The sequence below is a fragment of the Gymnoscopelus microlampas genome, assembly GCF_963454915.1.
Source record: "Gymnoscopelus microlampas genome assembly, chromosome: 14".
NCBI classification, from domain to species: Eukaryota; Metazoa; Chordata; class Actinopteri; order Myctophiformes; family Myctophidae; genus Gymnoscopelus; species Gymnoscopelus microlampas.
The window spans coordinates 30,191,119-30,209,920 of NC_139951.1; the positions used below are offsets into that span (position 1 = coordinate 30,191,119).

Genomic DNA, 18,802 nt, shown 5'->3' on the forward strand with positions numbered 1-18,802 from the left:
GCTCAGGAAATGGGGAAAAAATAACCTGTTAGTCACAAGCTAAGTTACTTTTCATTGGTCAAATATTTATAAAACCCACAGACAGCCTTAACCACTTTCCCTTTAAATTAAGTATTTCTAATAGCAAATCAGTTATTTTTGCTTATTGTGACACTGTAGTTGTGTAGGAGGAGGTAAGGCATTCATTTAGCAAAACACAAAGTTTAAATATGGAGATGCAAGGTTTCTGCCCAACAGGGACGACATCTAAAACGAATTATCACAAAATACACACAGTAAATCACACATAAGACTCAATATTTAATGACACATTTCAGAATTCCACTGACAAGAGCAAGCTCAGAATGTTATAGAAATACTGCTAGTCACTTGCTAGTGCCATTTGTATTACAAAATATATAAAAAGATGTAATCTGTCACAACTCCCTACACTAAAAGACTTGACAAATGGCGTTCAGGTCCCGTTACAATTTCTGTTATCTACCAAAAGGCCTTGCGTATGCATGACATTAAGCAACAATTATTTACAGAGTCAAAATAAATAGTCCGCTGCAACATTTTCCTTAACCACTTTCAACCTGGCGTCCCCATTTTGGGCATGTCATAAGCTAAAATCAGCAGATCAGCTATTTTCACATGAGACACCGTAGTACAACTAAGTATGAAACAGTGCTAGATAAAACGTACGTAATGTCTTCTCATAGAAAACTCATCTTAAAACCAATTGTCTTCTTCCCCTTTCCTGATTTATGCAGTGTCCAGGCTGTCTGGATGTAGGGCTGGCTTCACTTCACTCAACAGGCTACATGGCTGGCAGTCAATGTCAGTTTGCTCGCCGTGGCATGTCAGTGTAGGCTGCAAGTTGATGACTAAAATGATATTATTTGGCTGAATATTGTGATCACTTCACAATTATTGATTTCTGGTGGGAAAAGGTTATTTTCTATTACATAAAGATAATGCCTCATTATGATTTTTATCTTTAGCAAATAGTATGTAATGGCCGCTGATTTTATCGTGGCTCTGTGAACCTGAAAGGTGAGATGGGTTGTACATTGTTCTGGCTATATTAAACCTTGTGTAACGGTGAGGAGACCAGGATAAGGTAAAACAGCTGACCAAATTAACACATTTTAATGAATTGCCAAGATTCACAATTACATAATTGCGAAACAAAAAGTTCACGATTTGTGATTACTTGCAATTAATTGTGCAACCCTATTTTGAAACTAAACCAAACATTGTCTTTATTCATGTACAGACTCAATGCTAAGACATGTTGGAAACCCAGCCCAAGAAAGGGAAACAACTACTTTCCAAAACAATAAAAACGGTTGTTGAGAATGGAAAAATAGACATTAAAAAAATTGTGTGGGGTACGCAGTTCCAACAGGAGTGAATGGAGAACTCGAGGTTTAGAATCGGGAACATATAGATATCAATCAGAAGGTTCCAATGCCCCCCGCTGTGTCTTTAAAGAAATGGCAGGTACGGGATGGTATCCTGCGGTCTTTGACATAGTAGCACGTATAGGATTGTGTCCATGTCTTTCTAGCCACCGGCGCTCATCATGTCCAGCGCTTTAACGTCGTCTGAAGGCGCGGGAGATTCTCCAGGCGTTGGGCTCCTCGTATCGGTTGTACAGTGGTTCCAGGCGCTGCTGTTTCTTCTGCTTGCTGAGGCGCGTCGGGTCGGACACTTTGAAGAAGGCCGGTGCAAACTCCACCAGCCAGCGAGCGTCAATGGTGGTCACCTCCCGCATGTACTCCTTAGTGGTCAGCACCAACTCATGGTACACAACCCTGTGGGAAAGAAATCATTTAGGAAATTAGAATGACATTTAGGAAATTAGAATGACATTTAGAAGTGCCGTCTTTACTTATAGAGGCTTGCTTCTCTCAGTGACAAAATGTTACTCCCATTTTGTTTTTACAGCTACAACTTGCATACATATTCTCTTGCAAAAAAAGGTCCATGATGAATTGCTGTACCACTCAGGTTGTCTGTTGAACAGGGCACTGGAGGGGTGGATGTAGACCACTTGCTGATCGATCAGGGTCCGGTAGCCTTCCTGCGGGTCTTTCTTGGCTGCGTTCCTGAAGAAACCACTGCAGATGGCTTTCTGAACCCGGACGGTGGCTTTACCGCATGAAACCACATCCAGTTTGTGCCTGTGGAGGAGAGGAATGGGGAATTGTTTCTAAGAGCTGGAAAACAATTATCCACTTTTGACATTCTTACTTCTGCGAATACACATTTGTAAGAAGAAGAAAACATATCTTGGGTATGTTGTTGAAGACAAGAAAACACTCTCCATAATGATGATTTAAGAGCTTCTGTACCTGTCCATGATGCCCAACATCTGTTTGCGGATGTCTTGGGATCTACGCAGGGAGCGTGCCTGGATGAAGTTCTCGTAGCACCAGGGGTTGGAGAACTTGTTGTTTTTCCAGGAGTTGTAGACGGCCAGCAAGGTGAGATGGTCTCCCTCAGCCTGGTGGAACTTGGCCTTCTTCTGGTCAGCCAAGGCCTGCTTGTCCTGAATCACAAAGAGTAACAAAATGTTTTATTAGCCTACAAATCAATTACTTATGGATTTCTATACCTGCATCTCTCATTGAGACCGTGACATTCCCTGGCATGTGTACCTTGGGTCTGTAGAAGACATTCTGTACAGACAGCATGGAGACGATGGTGAGCATCTCTTCGCTGCAGCCCAAATGGACAGACATGATTAACATCTTACACAGCATGGGCTCCAGAGGGAACTCAGCCATCTTGAAGACAGATGGGGGAGGGGGAGAAAGAAGACAAAACAAATGTGGCCATTAATACAATGGGAACTCAAAATGGATCAATCCTAGAAATGCAGTATCAAGTGATGTACATTTTCCGGACATTCATTTCCAACTTATTTTGCCATTTGGCTGCTTTTTCCATGTGATGTGTGATGAGTGTTCCTTACCCTTCTCCCCAGCCTTGTGAGCAGACCTTCATCGTCCAGAGCTCCCAGTGTGTAGAGCTGCTCCATGGCTGTGATCAGTGTCTCCATGGGAGGAGCGTCCATGAAGTCAAACGACAGAAGGTCGTTGATGCCCATGGCCTGGTGGACAAAACCAGGAAGTGATTAAAACCTTTACTGATCCCAGAGAGTAAATTCAGACATTGTGACAAATAGTGGGGCATAGATAAGAAGGCAACCCCACAAAATGCAGTAGAAAAATCTAAGACATGATAAAGACTGTGCATTTCAGCTGTATGTTATGATCAGATTTACATATTTATGGCTAAAGTTGCTTGCAGTATTTCCTAGGCTGGTAAAGTAATGTACTTACAGAAATCTAAATATCAAATTTGTGAACAAAATTATTTAGTCAAGTTAAACGCAAAGCAGTAGACAGAGTGCACTCACCTTGAGAGACAGCACAGTGCTGGCCAAGTTAGTCCTCTGAATCTCAGGCACGTTGGTGGTCAGCATCTCGTCCCTGTAGGCTCTTTCAGTGTACAGTCTGTAAGTCTTCCCAGGCCCTGTTCTGCCGGCTCTGCCTGCCCTCTGCTTGGCTTGGGCCTGAGAAAGGTAGGATTAAATCAGACTGTAGTAAGAGCCATGTTCAATCAATACGGTCTCAGGAACCAGCAAGACTGTCTTCACCCCGGATCAAATAAGCTCAATGATTGCTCAGCAAAACTTTAGACGGTTACACAAAACAAATACAAGGCATTTATAGCTCATGCTTTGTATTAAAACAAGAAATGACACATTATACCAGCTTGTGGCCAGCTAAAACCCTCGAAAAGTACCGTCATGACTCTTGCATCTTACTAAACATTACCAAAAATATATATATTAAATTCAAGAGTTAAATTAAGGTGCCCATCACATCTAAAGCTCACTAGTGGATTTATTCATGCACTCTTACAGGCACAAACAATCCAACATCTAACTGTGTTCAAAGGAGTTGAATATGTTTCTAAGTTTCTAATGTATCAGACAGACCGCTGACAACGTTGTCAGATGGGGGAGGGGTACTCTCCCCCATTCATCAATCAAATAAAACACGTTTAGATTATTAAAACAACTGATACATATTGCCCTCTTTATGTAGCGCCAGCAGTTGTGATGCCATAGCCTAAGAGGATGTTCGGGTGAACATGTTGCGCTCACTGATTCCTACCTGTGAGATTGGAGTCACCACCAGTTGATCAATGCCAGTCTTGGAGTTGTACACCTTCTGCTTGACAAAGCCAGGGTCCACCACATAGTAGATCCCATCAATAGTCAGAGAGGTCTCTGCGATGTTGGTAGCAATGACCACCTGAAGAAAAATCAATGGTCCTTCAGTGTTTGATTTCCAGTTAAACAGTGGTACATGAATACAAAATCTATCGCTGGGGCGGCAGTGGCTCAGCCAGTGGTGCAGAAGGTACAGTCTGGGAGCAGGTAGGTTCCCGGTTTGATCTCCAGCTCCTCACTGCATGTCCTTGAGCATGACACTGAACCCATAACTGCACCTAATGAGCAGGTTCGTGATTGGTATGGTTGCCTCTGCGGTCAGTGTGTGAAGGTGTGTAACGCATGTAAAACGTAATGTGTAACAGAGTTTCACTAGGGTGTGTGTGAATGGGGGAATGTAAAGTACATTGTAAAGTGCATTTGAGTATTGACTATATAAATGCAGTCAATTTATCATAGTTAGTCAGCAGCTACCTCAGATATACTACGGGGACTGAAATGCCTCAGTAAATATATTTTCTGTGAAATCTTTGGAGTTTCAATTTGTTTTAGGTGCCACAACAAAATAAGCAAAGAAAGGTCAACATGCTATTTTTCTATAACAGTACTACAAGCCACTTATCACCAAAGCATGACAAGCCCATCACTACCAAGTTGGCCTGGTTACCTTCCATCTACTATTGAGAAAAGAAAACACAACAAAATAATGTTTTGTGATGAAAATCCATGGACAAGACCGCTTACAAGTGATGCGCGGGTTGACCCGTAACCCGCGGGACCCGCGGGTCAACCCGCGGCGCGGGTGGGTCAAGTCAGAATTCCGGAGAATTTTATGCGGGCTGCGGGTGAGCGGGTCAGCCGCTCTCACACGCAAAAAAATAAATAAAATCACATGCTCTTGTTTTGTCTTTATTCCTAATAAGAATAAGAATAATAACAATAAAACAGTTTGAATACACTTGGGGATTATTTTCTAACCATGATTTTACAGAATAAAAAAAAAATCGCGGGTCGCGGGGCGGGTTAATCCATAGATTTATATATGGGTTCGCGGGGCGGGTTGAGGCGGGTTGGGTTCCGTCGCGGGGCGGGGCGGGGCGGGTCATGAAAAAACCCGACCCGCGCATCACTACCGCTTACCTTTCTGCTGCCTGGAGGAGCAGGGTCAAAGATCCTCGTCTGCATCTCGCTGGGCAGGGCAGAGTATACGGGCAGGATGATGAGTTCAGGAACATCAGGTCCCAGTGACTTCATCCTTTCATACAGGATCTCACAGGCCGTGTCAATCTCCTCCTGACCAGTCAGAAACACCAGGACATCACCTGGAAACCCGGAGACAGAGTGAAAGTTTGACAGTGAAAGACTGATAAGCAGCTAAAATTTCAAGTGGTATGGAGTTGTAGCAAAGACAAGACCGCAAGTTGGATATTTTGTGTGTTAGATTTGCTGTCAAAATGTAAAACTTTAAATGAGACGTTCCAAAGGATTAACCACTTAAACCCCATGTACTTTGTTGACTGGGATCCCCCAGGGGTCTATACTGGGCTCCCTCCTCTTTTCTCTCTACACCAAATATTTTGCTCCCATTGCTCAAGCTCACAATTGCGTCAAATTGTGAGCTTGTAGATCTGCCATTTTCACAGAATGTTCACATATTATGACATGCCAGAATAGGGACACTAGGGTTTAAGTGGTTATGTGCTTTGATATGTACGTGTATATGTACTATACAGGTGTGCTTTCCACCGCTCCCAGGATGTAGATGGTACCTGGAGGTTCAGTCAGGTGGATCTGCATGACGGTGATGAGGCTGGCGTCCAGATAATCTGTCTCGGGTTCTTTGGTGTAGAGGACCTCCACCGGGTATGTCCTTCCAGGGATGGTGAAGATGGGCGCTTCATAGAAGTACTGAGAGAACTTGACGGCGTCCAGCGTGGCTGAAGTGACGATCAGCTTCATGTCTGTGCGCTTCTGTACTGTCTGAGAGGGGAAAATATTGTAATTTTAAAAATCTACTATAATATCTCCATCTCCTAAGAATGTACAGAATGAATACAAAAGCAATTGAAATACTTGGCTGTTATTCGTGAGACACATTTGACGAAACCATTGAAAATATTTAAAACACTTTTCAGTCATATTCAGGGCCTGAATTTTGGCATGGGATTGCGAGAATTGCTCATATTTTAATTGATTACCACAAATGTAGCACATAATGCGAGACACTCATACAGCGATGTTTAAGTGTATTTGTTATATAATAAGAGCTGAGGAGAATGCAGGACTATGTACTGGCTGGTGCTCTCTCCAGAGCGCCTGTCTGCCTCTCTCTGCGAGCACCCCTCCCCTCTCCGTTTGCTATGTTTATTAGTAGACCTACTCACTTCTACTTTAAAATCAATATCGAAACTGTAGGCTACAACAGTTTCTATCCATCTCTCATTTCCTGTCCTCTCGCTCTCTCTCAGACACACACACCTCCTTTAAATTGGAGTAGAGCGACAATGTAAAACCTAGAGTGTAGCCTAAGGTTAATATGTATAGTATCCCCCAAAGTGTAAACATCCCCCCTACGTGAAGCATCTTAGTGGGGAATTCACACCATTTTGAAAAATGGATTTCAGTCCCCAATATACTTCTGCTGTTGCAGAAATGATACTGTAGAACATCTTGCGTACCTTCTTGAGCAGACCAAAGAGCACGTCAGTATGGATGGTCCTCTCATGGGCTTCGTCCAACATGATGATGGCGTACTGGCCCAGCTCAGAGTCGATTAGACACTCTCGGAGCAGCATACCGTCTGTCATGTACTTGATCACCGTCTCGGGGCTGGTGCAGTCCTCAAAACGAATGGTGTATCCCACCTGGAGAACAAAGACCACTCATCAGCCATCTATTGCACTTTGATACCTTTCTTTCTCCACACAACAGCGAAAGACAAATATAGTTCTATGTATAATATACAGAGAAAGGTTCCCTCACCTCCTGTCCCAGACAGCAACCATACTCTTCAGAGACTCTCTTGGCCACAGACATGGCGGCCACACGGCGGGGTTGAGTGCAGCCTATCTTGCCCCTGGTGGTGTAGCCGGCCTCAGCCAGGTACTGGGTGATCTGGGTGGTCTTGCCAGAGCCCGTCTCTCCGATCACAATCAGGATCTGGTTGTCATGGACAGCCTGGAAGGGAAGGACAAGGAAGCAGCCTTTGTGTAAAAACCCTAACATATACTCTTACTGAAGCAAGCATTCTCTCGATAACATTTCTGTTTAACCACTCTATACTCCCCCCCCCCCTTTCACTATACACAAAAACTCTTTGCCATAAATAGCCAATCTACATGAACATAATGTTCATCTATTATGCCATGCCCAGAATAGGGATGCTAGGGTTCATATGTTTAATTCAATGCTTTAATTCACTACTGACCTGAATGAGCTGTTCTTTAAGCCTATAGATGGGCAGGCTCTCTCTCTGCTCCAGAATGGACATCTGGGTCTTCTTTCCGTAGGAGGCCTTGTTGCCCCCGAAGGCGTGCTTCTTCCACTCTGGGATGTCGTTGGGCATCATGCCGATGCCTCTCATGTTGGCCGCAATCTGCCTTCCATCAGCTGTATAACAGAGAGAGGAAATTTGCTTGATAAAAATGAAAACCATTGACTAAGTGTTCCCCCCCCCTGATTTCCACCCCTCCTATCATTCTATCAACCCACTGAGCAGCCGAGTCAGAGCCGGGTCTGGCAGGATGGGGTCCTGTCAGGCCATGGTGGGCACACAGTATGGTACATACTGCTGCATCCGGCTCACTAGAGGGCTACAGGAAGACACAGATGGATATCTCCAGCACTGGTCCCCCTCAGGGCCACAGCCTGCCACTGCTGAGGAAGTCTAATGTCACACACATAAGCTGAACTGTGGTGTTTTAGATAAAGAACACAGAAATGACAATAAGATTTAGAAAAAACAATAACAAAAAAAAAAATTAGACAAGAGGCTCAAATGAGCATCAAGCTGATGTTTAAAAGGGACTTACTGTCTGGCAGTGGATCCACCCAGTGTTTGTTGAGCCCCATGGGGATGGAGTCCATTTCTGCCTCTCGAGCTGCCTGCTTCAGCTCTCTCCTCTCCTTAGCCAGGGCACTCTGCATCATGGCCGCCTGGGACAGGGAGCCGTCTGGATTCTATAGGACAGGAAAGGGAGGGTATATGTATGCTATACAGGGTTGTGTGACATTTTGACTGGTTAACAGCCTAGAGATGAGACATACTCTACTACAATAGCATCAAGTGTCATGCAGGGTGGGGGGGGCGTCTGGGTGGTTGGTGCAGGGGTAAAGTTCCTGCCATGCCCACCACAGTGAAGACTCGGGTTCCATTTATCCACGGTCACCGCCAACAAATACAACTAGCCATATTCGCAGTTTGGAAGCAGTTAGGGAGGGCGATGTTGACTGGGGAGTACTTCTACTTGGCTGCCATCAGGCTCTGAGCACTGAGATAATACACGGACTATATGTGGCCTGTGGCTCCTGAAAACGGGCCAATAAAAGGCAATGATTGACTTGCGAATGCTAATCTATACTGTTATAATATTTTGCACTTGAAGCCATATATGCTGCAACATTGACCGATACTGTTATGCACTTTCATGTAGTTTAGATTTTAATATTAATGTTATTGATGTAGTTTAGTTTTAACACTGATCACATAGGTTTTTAATACCAAATTTCATGTTTGTCGGCCGCCTGTTCAGCAGGCAACTGAGAGGGACAGCATGTGCCTCCGCATCAGTTACGCCCTCCCGGGCAAACTCCTCACTTTCAGGTGGTGACTCCATGTGCAGTGAGACAGGTGGTGGTCTACTACACCATCTCCAAGACCAACAGTGACAAGGACTATACACAAGGGGGGTGTAATTAGCAATGGCCAATCACAATTCAGGCCACCTCTTTAAAACAGCACACCACACACACCCCTACAAACAATTTCCCTGATTAGAATGCATCATGTGACGTAAACACAATATTTTCCACACAGTGCACCTGTACATTGGCCAGTACAGTACCTTGACAATCTTGACAGGGCTCATGTCCATGCTCTGTTTGGTGTGTCCCCTCAGGAATGGAGGCTCCTCTTCCACCAGCTCAATCTCCATATCTTCATCTGAACAACAGACAGAAAAGTCAATCAGCATCACAACTCTTACAAAATAGTCATTACTATAGCCCGACCAGATTTGTGGATCTGATAGTGATCTGTTTTTGGAGAGTCCTAGACCACCAATTACATATGTTTTGACCGATATTTTGTTCAAATAAATAAAAAATTGTTACTGATCAGAGAATTTCAAAAATATAAGATTCATAAATAGCCGATGTGGTATGTAGATCTGCTATTTTTGAAACTTTTGAACATTTTTGCCTATAATGACATGACCATATGGGAACACCAGGTAGACAGTGGTTACAAATTAGAACACATCGGCTGCATAATAGACCTTTCACTAAGCTCTGCCCCCCACCGCTCCACCCCCTAGGTTGGACTAACAGCCTTCGTTTTGCCAGTACTCATGTTGGTTTGCATTGGGATATAAAGGATATAAAGGATTTGCTTTTTATATCATCAGGCCTGCAGTATGCACTGGAAAAATATGTGCATGACATTGCTATTTCAACAAACAAAATACAGTCAAATGTTTATCACTCTCAAAGAAAGAGGGAGAAACCGCATCTAATATCAATCAACTACATTAACAACATTATCACCGGAGTGTTCATGTACCGCAGGTTAAGTAAAACTACAAATAGTATAGTAGTAGGTAAGTACGTAGCTCCATTATTCTGGTGTGTTGAATTCGGGGCTCAGGCGTGAGTGAAGGACGCAAGTGTGAATGTTGGGGTATTGGAATTCACTCATTTTGGAAGTCACTGTCTCCATCTATTGCTATTGCAAAGCTAGTATTGGACAATCACTATTGGGGTGGGGTCTATTGCAGATGCTGATGGTCGATATATATCGGCTCTAACCCACAACCACTCTCAAAAAAAGATTCAATACTAGATCGAATCAATATTTATTATAGAGAAGAAATCTTAGTTTGCTTCGCTGAAGAAAAACAAAACAACAAGATTCAATGCTCCAATTCAATGTTTTACCCTCTTCATCGTCCACTTTGGGAAGGATGCCCGTCTCATCATCAAAATCGGGGAACTCCTCTTTGGAAAGGACGTTGGCTGCAATCATCTGAGGACACAAGACAAACAGGCACATTTAACTAGCGTTAACATGTTATGCGTTCATTTTTAAAATAAACAGCTAAGAGGGTGAAGCACAATATATGAGTAGGGTAAGTATAGAAGACCAGCATCCCTATTCTGGGGGGCGATCGTTAAAATAAATAGCAGATCTACAAGCTCACGACGTGTCCTGGTATGAGCTTGTAGATCTGCGAAGATATTTAGTGTAGAGCGAAAACAAGGCGGCGCCTAGTATAGAGCTCTGGGGGAGTCTGGTCAAGTATAAGGTTGAGGTGGTTAGAAATTCATTATCGAAACGCTCAATTGCTTCCTCTCTAACCTGCATTATGCAGAAATCTGATTTCACAGAGACGCCCAACAAGGGGAGACATCATTGAGTTGTGTATTAAAGCAGGACTAGTCCATACCCAGTGATGTATGTATGCACCCCATTGAACTAATGTGGATACTTGAGACCACAACTGCCACTACACATCCATAGGCTGTGGAACAGCTTACATTTGGGAAGTTAAAAATCAGCTTCAATCTACTTCCGATCGATCTACCAACCCACTGAGGACACAAATGCATTAAGAACAGCCACTTAACTGTATAAATGTCCCCGTCTGCCAATTGGTCTTTATGTCACTGTAGCACACTGAGTGCCACTGTGGGTTGTTCTCAGCACAATTGATGTGACGATTTTGTAATTAAAGCTTCTGGCTTTATTGACCACACACGCACATATTGGTGGACCAATATTATTTACACACACCACCACCAAAGAGCAGCTGATGAATGAAGCCAGCGCTGTGCTATCCCACCTGCTTTATCTCCCACTTCTCAGGGTCAGAGATCTTGGTGAGTCTCTTGCGCTCCAGGGTGTCGTCCTGCTCCTGCTCGGGCACCTGGCCCAGGTTGAGGTTGGTGGGCCGGTCAGGATTCCTCATGGAGGTCTCCTCCTCAGGGCCTGCGTTCTTACGCCGGTTGGGGTTCAGGTCCTCGCCTGTCTCCTGGTCCACGTCCTGAATGGGAGGTGAGAAAGGGGAGCAAATTTGGAGGTTAGCAGGCAACAGTAAAGGTATGCTCTAGGTCATTTATTATTACTTTTTTTTTTTGGGGGGGGGGGGGGGTCCCCAGATGAGTTGCTTAATGTGCAACATTGTTTTCTCACTCAACAGTAAACAAACAAACATACAGTATAAGTATATATACATGGTATCTGCACAAATTGTCTAAAGTGACAATTTATATAGGCTATTTATGGTGAAGTATTTTAGTATAGATGGAAAAAGTACATGAGCAAGTAGAAAAACCCTGGGGGAGCCCGGTCAAGTATATAGAGTTAAAGTGGTATTTTAATCATGTAGTGGTCACCTGCTCATAGTAAAAACACTTTGCTTTATAGTCAGTTTGGCTGTCTTACCTTCATGCTGAGGCTGGTCTTGGAGCCGGTGAATGACAGCACCTTGATCTTGACTCTCTGTCCTTTGCTGACTACATCAGCCACGTTGGCCACGCGACCCTCTCTACGCAGCTCTGAAATGTGGACCAAACCCTCCCATCGTTTCCTAGAAATAGAACAACACTCGATTGAGTTCCCTAGTAGTTCCAAAGCCAGGGGAAAATAATATGGACAAGAATATGGAAAAGACGAAGGTCTTTCGTAGTGCACATGCTGCTACGCTATGTGTAAATCACTCCTCAGCAAACTTCTACAGTATACAGGTATATATCTGTAACACCTTACCTGGAGAGGTTTCCTTTTGACATAATTAAGATACTGGTTGTTCTTTCTTAGAAAACGTAATTCCTTTTAATTACTGGATGTAAACCAACTTTTCCAGGACAACATGTCTTTGGGACACACAGTTACACATAGATATCCAAGTGTATAAAATTGGTTCCTGGTCTAACAGTCCATAACCTCCCTCTAAACAATAGTGTTTACCCCGTTATTGCCTTTTGTTTTGATTGAGAAGACATCTTCTCACTGCTGATTCAAAGTGGGCAGGTCGAAGGTCTGCCACTGGGATTGCCCACTGGTGCACGACACATCCACATAATCAATGAACTGCAGCAGCCCCATTATATTCAGTTTAGTAATGCTGTTTTCAAACAATCTAGAACGTTAAAGAAGGTGGGAGACCGTTTGAAATTCTCAGCGTACACGTTACATCAGTTACACCCTCAATAGACGCTCACTGTATACTGCGAAGGCTTATCGATATTGATGCATTATGCATCAGCCTCTTCCCACACTGTTACAGAGCCATTCCATAATGACCACATTGTATGTATAGGCGCTGACCTGAGTCCCTCCAGCTGGACGAAGCAGCCAAACTGCATGATGCTGGTGATCTTGCCATTGTAGATGTCCCCCACGGAGGGCTCCTCTGGTGGAGGCCGGTCCACGTGTTTGTCCTTCCAGCGGCTAGAGTCTTTGTCCACTTCTCGGTCCTTCTCTTTGCGGGGACTTGGAGATCGCTCAGTCCAGCGGGACGACCGCTCACGCCTCTTGCTGCGGTCTCTATCTCTGTCTCGCTCCCTGTCACCTCTGTGGCGGTCACGGTCCCTGGAGCGAGACCTCGATCTGGAGCGGGACCGTGAACGGTGGCGTCTTCTACGCTCTCTGTCTCTATCCCGGTCTCGGCTTCTGCTACGACTCCTGCTGTGTCGCCTCTTCTTGTCTGACCTGGGAGGCAAATTACATGAGAAATATCAGGCCTCTGGATTTTTTGACGTTTTGACGGTTAGTTAAAATCTGGTCAAATGTTGGGCTTTTTTATGCCTTTATTGATATTATAATACTGTAGGTTGACAGGATTTGGGGAGAGTGATGGGGAGTGACACGCAGCAATGGCTGTCGGGACTCGAACCTGCGACAGACTGTCAGGCTACATTGAGCCTAGGTGCCCGGACCGCTATGTCAGCGGTCCGGCCCAGGTCTAGTTCTTCTAAATACAACAGGTTGCGTTGACCCCATCACACCATCCCCACTGTCCTTATTAATTACAACAGATGGTTGTAATTAATCAAGACGGTAAATAACCACAACAATAACTCACTCTTCTCGATCTCCAACAAGTACAACATTCTTGGGTTGAAAGAGAGCGATAGACAATACAATACTCCACAAACATCCCAAAAAAAACAATGTTCTGTCAGATACTTGACAAGATCGAAGCGTTGGTTGCTTATTAATCAAAGGTGTCTGTGGAGTAGAAAATACTGTGCAGGCCATCTCTTGAACTTCCATACTGAACATATTAAGGCCAACACCGACCTATTACTAGGCCGTGATTACGGTACCTACTGTTACTGATAACTTTTGACAGCTACGACAGAACCAATTTCTCAAGCAACTGTAAATGAAGACTTGAACATCTTGCTACCTGCTCTTGCTGCTTTTGGAGTCCGACCCACTGACACTGGGCATAAACATCTCTAACTCTTTCATGCAATCTGCTGCTACTTTCACATCATCTTCATCCAGTAGCTTCTGTGGGATTCAAAGAGAGAAAATGGTATTAATTGTGACAATAATATGTGCTTTTGAAGTTTTAACGCTTTGTTCTGTTGAACAGTATTACCGTCTGCTTGATTTGTTTTTAACTCCACAAACGCTATTTATGCAGTTTACTGAGCAAAATAATGTATGGCAAAATGTCATAATCGTGACAGCCCTACAGACATGGTGACAGAGACAACATCAGTCTGTTCATGAGGAAAACGGTCTGGTAACAGGACAAAACTGTCCGCAAAATACATTGATTGCCCAATCACAACGGAGTATTCAGCCTAAAAAAAGCGGTGTAATAAGTCCAATATGAATGATCAGACAGTGTTAAGAGTAACTTACCCTAGGGACTGGATCGTCTGGTCTGCACAGTCCAGGAAACAACTCCTTTAACTTGTCCTTCTCCGATTTTGGTTTGACCTCCTGCTCAGAGTCTGCTGGAAGAATACATTAGAAATGAAAATATATATATATACAAATAACAAACGGCGTTACAAACGAGAATAAGCAACACATAAATCAATGACAAAGACCTATAGGAGTTGCTAATACTGCAACAGAGATCACCCTCCCCTTCCATATGACCGCCAACGATCAGTTGTGTTTGTTGTACGTGTTTGTGTCCGGTCATTGTCAAGCCGGAGCGGGAGGCACCATGGAGGACATAAACCTCAGTCTCTATGGTGGTGGGCAAGAACTTTACTGCTGCGCCTTCTGGATGCCAAAAGAACTGTCTTGTCTACTTTAATGCAATCAAATATTTGCCTTTTTGGTCATTATAAAGTCATTTTGTAATTATTATCATCTATGGGGGATTGATATGGAACCAAAAGTATGTGGGGGAGGGGGGGAATCGTGAGAAGCAGTCCCTTTAATAGCAGCACTCCGCCTTCTCCATAGAGTCAGTGGTGGCTCATTGTAGAGACATTTATTTGAAGTACAAGTAATTCCAAATACAAACTAAGTGTTGGATATTAAACCAGAAGATCTGTTGGCAGAGTGGGAAAATATGTAGAAAATATATTTTTTTAGGTAGCTTGCTGGACCCTTTATGCCGTTTCAGTTCTTATAAGCAGGGCATAATGCATAATAATAATAATGAATTAATACTTCACCTTTGCTTGTAGATGCTTTGGAAGGGGGTCGCATAGTTTGGATGAGTCGAAGCAAATTGCCGACGAGAGAATCCTAAAAATGATCAGAGCATAATGTTCCTCAGTTATATGAGACGGACATAAAGAGATAATAACTGTGTTTACTAGCATTTCACTTACAGTGAATTCCGCTCCATTTTTGAGCAGAAGAGATTTGAAGCCATCAAATGTCGGTTGTTTTTCAGCAAGACTGATGACAAATTCAGCTGAAAACAATAATGACATTCATTAATAACTTTTCAACCACCACTCTGAACACCAGGTAAATAAGACAAGACAGGATTAACGTTACTCTGTTGAAATATACACAGGGACATGAATATTACCTTTAAGAACGTTTTCATGTCGCTCATTAAACTAGGCTACTCTCTGGCGTTAGTTGCATTGTAGTTATTTTGCAGTGATGTAAAGTAACTAAGTACATTTACTCAAGTACTGTACTTAAGTACAATTTTGAGGTATTTTTTACTGGAGTATTTCCCATTTTCAATACTTTTACTCCACTACAATTATTTGGAAACGTTTTGTAGATTTGAATTATTATTACAAAACATACATTAACCTCTTTAGCCCTCTTTAGCCCCATTCAAACGTTGGCTATTTGAAAATAGCTGATCTACAAGCTTGTAGATCTGCCATTTTCAAATGCATACATTTTATACATATGATTTGTGAAACTGGACATTCTGCATAATGAGTACTTTTACTTTTGGTACTTAAAGTATATTTTGATGCCATTACTTTTGTACTTTTACTAAGTAAATTACGATGACCGGGTTTTTATTTGTAACAGAGTATTTCTACAATGCAGTATTGATACTTCTTCTTAAGTAAAACATTTGAGTACTTTTCCCACCAATAGTTTAAGTTAAAGTTAAAGTTACACTGTTGAAATTATATCCTCTCTTTAAAAAAAAAACACTTTAAAGAAAGCTTTCATATTGTTCATTGAACTAGACCAGTGGTTATCAAACTGTTTCATGTCAAGGACCCCCCCCCCCCCCCCCCCACTTATTAGCCCGCGGACCCCCATTTGAAAAAATATGCCAAGGACGCCCATAAGAGAAGATTGTTTTTTCAACCATTTTTATTTCAAGGACCCCCAGTTTGACATGTAAGGCTACGGACCCCCATTTAATGTCATTTCTATCGCTAAAACCCCAATTTATATTGTAAAAATCAGTGTTAACACCAGTGTATATTATAGTGTATATGCAGTAAGATTTGAACTGACGGGTCCATTTATACACTCTCAGAGTTACAACCATTTGGTTCCCAACTATCCATCATTTTGCTGGGGACCCCCTGGAACCCCCCCAAGGACCCCCAGACCCCACTTTGAGAACCAATGAACTAGACTCCTCTCTGACGTTAGTTGTAGTGGCTAACCTACTAGCTTTGTGGCTAAACCACTACGTGTTTATGTTTATGCGTTTATTTACATACAATACAAAAGGGACATGAACATTCATAAAGTGTTCAGGTCCATTAATGGACTGCTACCAGGTTAGTTAACTGTGGCTGTATAGCAGTGGCTAACGTGTTAGCTGTATGTGGCTAAACTACTGCTTGTTTATGTTTATTTCATATTTACAATAAATACAAAGGGACATGAATAACGGGACATGGCTATTCATAAAGTTCTCATATGGTGCATTAATAGACTGCTACAAGGTTAGTTGTATCATTGTGGCTCTTTAGCAGTGGCTAACGTGCTAGCTTTGCGTGGCTAAGCTACGACGACAACAATGTGTTTATTTTCTATGACATTAGATTAAAAGTCCTTTACCGAGGTCTTTGTCACTTATTCCGAGATGGTTGTCGAGCTCCGTGCACACCTTGGACACCAGGGACAGGTACTCGAGCTGCTGCAGCTCGTCCACTCCGACGTCTGCCATTCTGTCTCCACGAGTTGTTGTTTTGTTCTGAATCTGAACAGTCTTCAGACAACGGCCGCCATGTTTGTTGAGCAACGTCGTCAACGGGCTACTTCCGCTTCCTCCCAATTACGGAAGTGCCTCAACCTGCGTCAGCTCCAAGGTAGGTAGTCTCGCGTGGCCAGACTGTTGCCTCCAACAATTTTCAAATGCCTCATATGCACCATATAGCTCAATACACTTGTACAACATTGTACACATCGAAAAGCAACACAGCAGCAAACAATGAGCAATATGTCTTCTTTTATTTTCCTGGGCCAAATATTTCACAATGGTCGCAGTCGTTAAAAAAATAGTGTTTGTTCTACTGAGCTGGTCCACCATATGGCTCTCATAGTCTATAGACTCCAATTTAATTGCAGTTTGGCTCCCAGCCGACGAAAATGACTAGATGTCTGTACCTTCTTTTTATATACCTTGGTCAGGTCGTCAGTCTCGCCACAAGATGGCGCCAAACACTTTGTCCAAAAACAATCACAGTCGACTTGTGGACATATGGATTTTTTTTGGGGGGTTGTTTTCAAACATTGTTTGTACATTCAAAGCCTTTATTTATTCAAAGCCTTTACATTTATCCAAAATGTAGTATTCCACTCAACATAATAGCAGATCATTTCCTGGACCACCATCACTTTTTGAAGCAGATTATCATTATAAAGTTATAACTAATTGATTGATTGAATACTTTATTAGCAGTTTGCAAAAAAAAACACAGGAAGGAGGAGGAAAGTACAGTTCAATACAAGGTCTGCTAAGAGGATTATACCCAAGAAAGCGCTGTGGCTTGTTTCCATTGGGGCCCTGCGTACTCAATTAATTGAAACATTTAATGACAGACAGATATACAATACCATGCAAAAACATCATAAAAATTAGTAGCAATCAAGGCTTTGACTTTTTACAGGGGCCAGTTCCAAATTGCAGCCACCTGTAAGTACTCTTTTAGAGCGGTTTTGAAGGAGATTAAGGATTCACATTTTTTATGACTGTTGGTAGGGCATTCCACATTTTGTTGGCATAGTAGAACAAATGTAACCCCTTGTTTGAGCCAAATCTGTGTTGAACGTGATTTGTGGAGCTCCCTCTGGTGTTGTGATTGTGGACATCTTTGACATGTTTGAAGTAGTTTGACAGGTACATGGGTGTCTTTGTGGTGTAGTGTATCTTGTAGACCAGGACCAGACCAGGCCCATTGCAACTAATGTATGATAGGAGAAATGTTATCTTTTATGAGTATCCTGAACGCTTGTTTTATAACTATGTTAATATTTAATAATCTAGACCCATAAAAGGCTGTGATGGAAATATACCCGAGATGCAACACCAAATACAGAAGCATGCAAATATGCAAACTCATTTGATGTTTTATTTAATATAATGTCTGTGAAGATCCAAGAGCATGCATAACAAAAGCGAAATTCTGTCTAGCCTCATCAGGCGGCCTATATAATTTGATGTGGAGTAATGAAGAATTTATTGAAATTCTTACATGGCTCTTAGATGTGAAATGTGGAGGGATGTTGTGCTCAGGCGGTAAATAGGCATACACCATTTCCTTGAGACATGAACCCGGCGAACTAGGTCAAATAGCCCCTGTGAGTCATGAGAACTCCCCTTAATGTGTTGAGCACCAACTGGATAACATGTACCTTGAATAATATATACTTCACATCCAACTTCTTGTTACTCTATTCCCTCAGCATTGTCTCTGAACTCGCTGTAC

General features: G+C 42.8%; 1 protein-coding gene across 2 annotated transcripts; it reads right to left on the minus strand.

Annotated features, from left to right (window-relative positions):
- Positions 1 to 280: 280 nt before the first annotated feature.
- On the minus strand, positions 281 to 17,128 carry LOC311059751 (ATP-dependent RNA helicase DHX8). 2 transcript variants are annotated; one of them, XM_084077788.1, is made up of 23 exons: positions 16,932 to 17,128; positions 15,263 to 15,348; positions 15,104 to 15,176; positions 14,331 to 14,422; positions 13,864 to 13,970; positions 12,780 to 13,163; positions 11,895 to 12,039; positions 11,293 to 11,493; positions 10,388 to 10,475; positions 9,298 to 9,395; positions 8,266 to 8,413; positions 7,662 to 7,843; positions 7,217 to 7,411; positions 6,913 to 7,098; positions 6,004 to 6,214; positions 5,375 to 5,556; positions 4,176 to 4,316; positions 3,413 to 3,568; positions 2,966 to 3,103; positions 2,649 to 2,777; positions 2,343 to 2,539; positions 1,992 to 2,171; positions 281 to 1,802 (listed from the first exon to the last, which is right to left on the minus strand). In XM_084077788.1, exons 1-23 carry the CDS (start codon positions 17,038 to 17,040, stop codon positions 1,583 to 1,585), a joined length of 3,648 nt encoding a protein of 1,215 aa, XP_083933914.1. In that variant the 5' UTR covers positions 17,041 to 17,128; the 3' UTR covers positions 281 to 1,582. The 2 variants fall into 2 exon arrangements, with proteins under 2 accessions (XP_083933914.1, XP_083933913.1); XM_084077787.1 differs by having other exon boundaries at positions 14,331 to 14,425.
- Between the last annotated feature and the right edge of the window lie 1,674 nt (positions 17,129 to 18,802).

What these genes read in the sequence shown, in the direction of transcription:
- LOC311059751 (XM_084077787.1), bottom strand. Translation starts at nt 17,040, where the DNA reads ATGGCAGACGTCGGAGTGGACGAGCTGCAGCAGCTCGAGTACCTGTCC. An exon ending in CAGACGATCCAGTCCCTAGG is followed by an intron (nt 13,971 to 14,330) that starts GTAAGTTACTCT and finishes TGAATCCCACAG; the next exon opens with AAGCTACTGGATGAAGATGA. An exon ending in ATGTTGGGCATCATGGACAG is followed by an intron (nt 2,172 to 2,342) that starts GTACAGAAGCTC and finishes TCTCCTCCACAG; the next exon opens with GCACAAACTGGATGTGGTTT.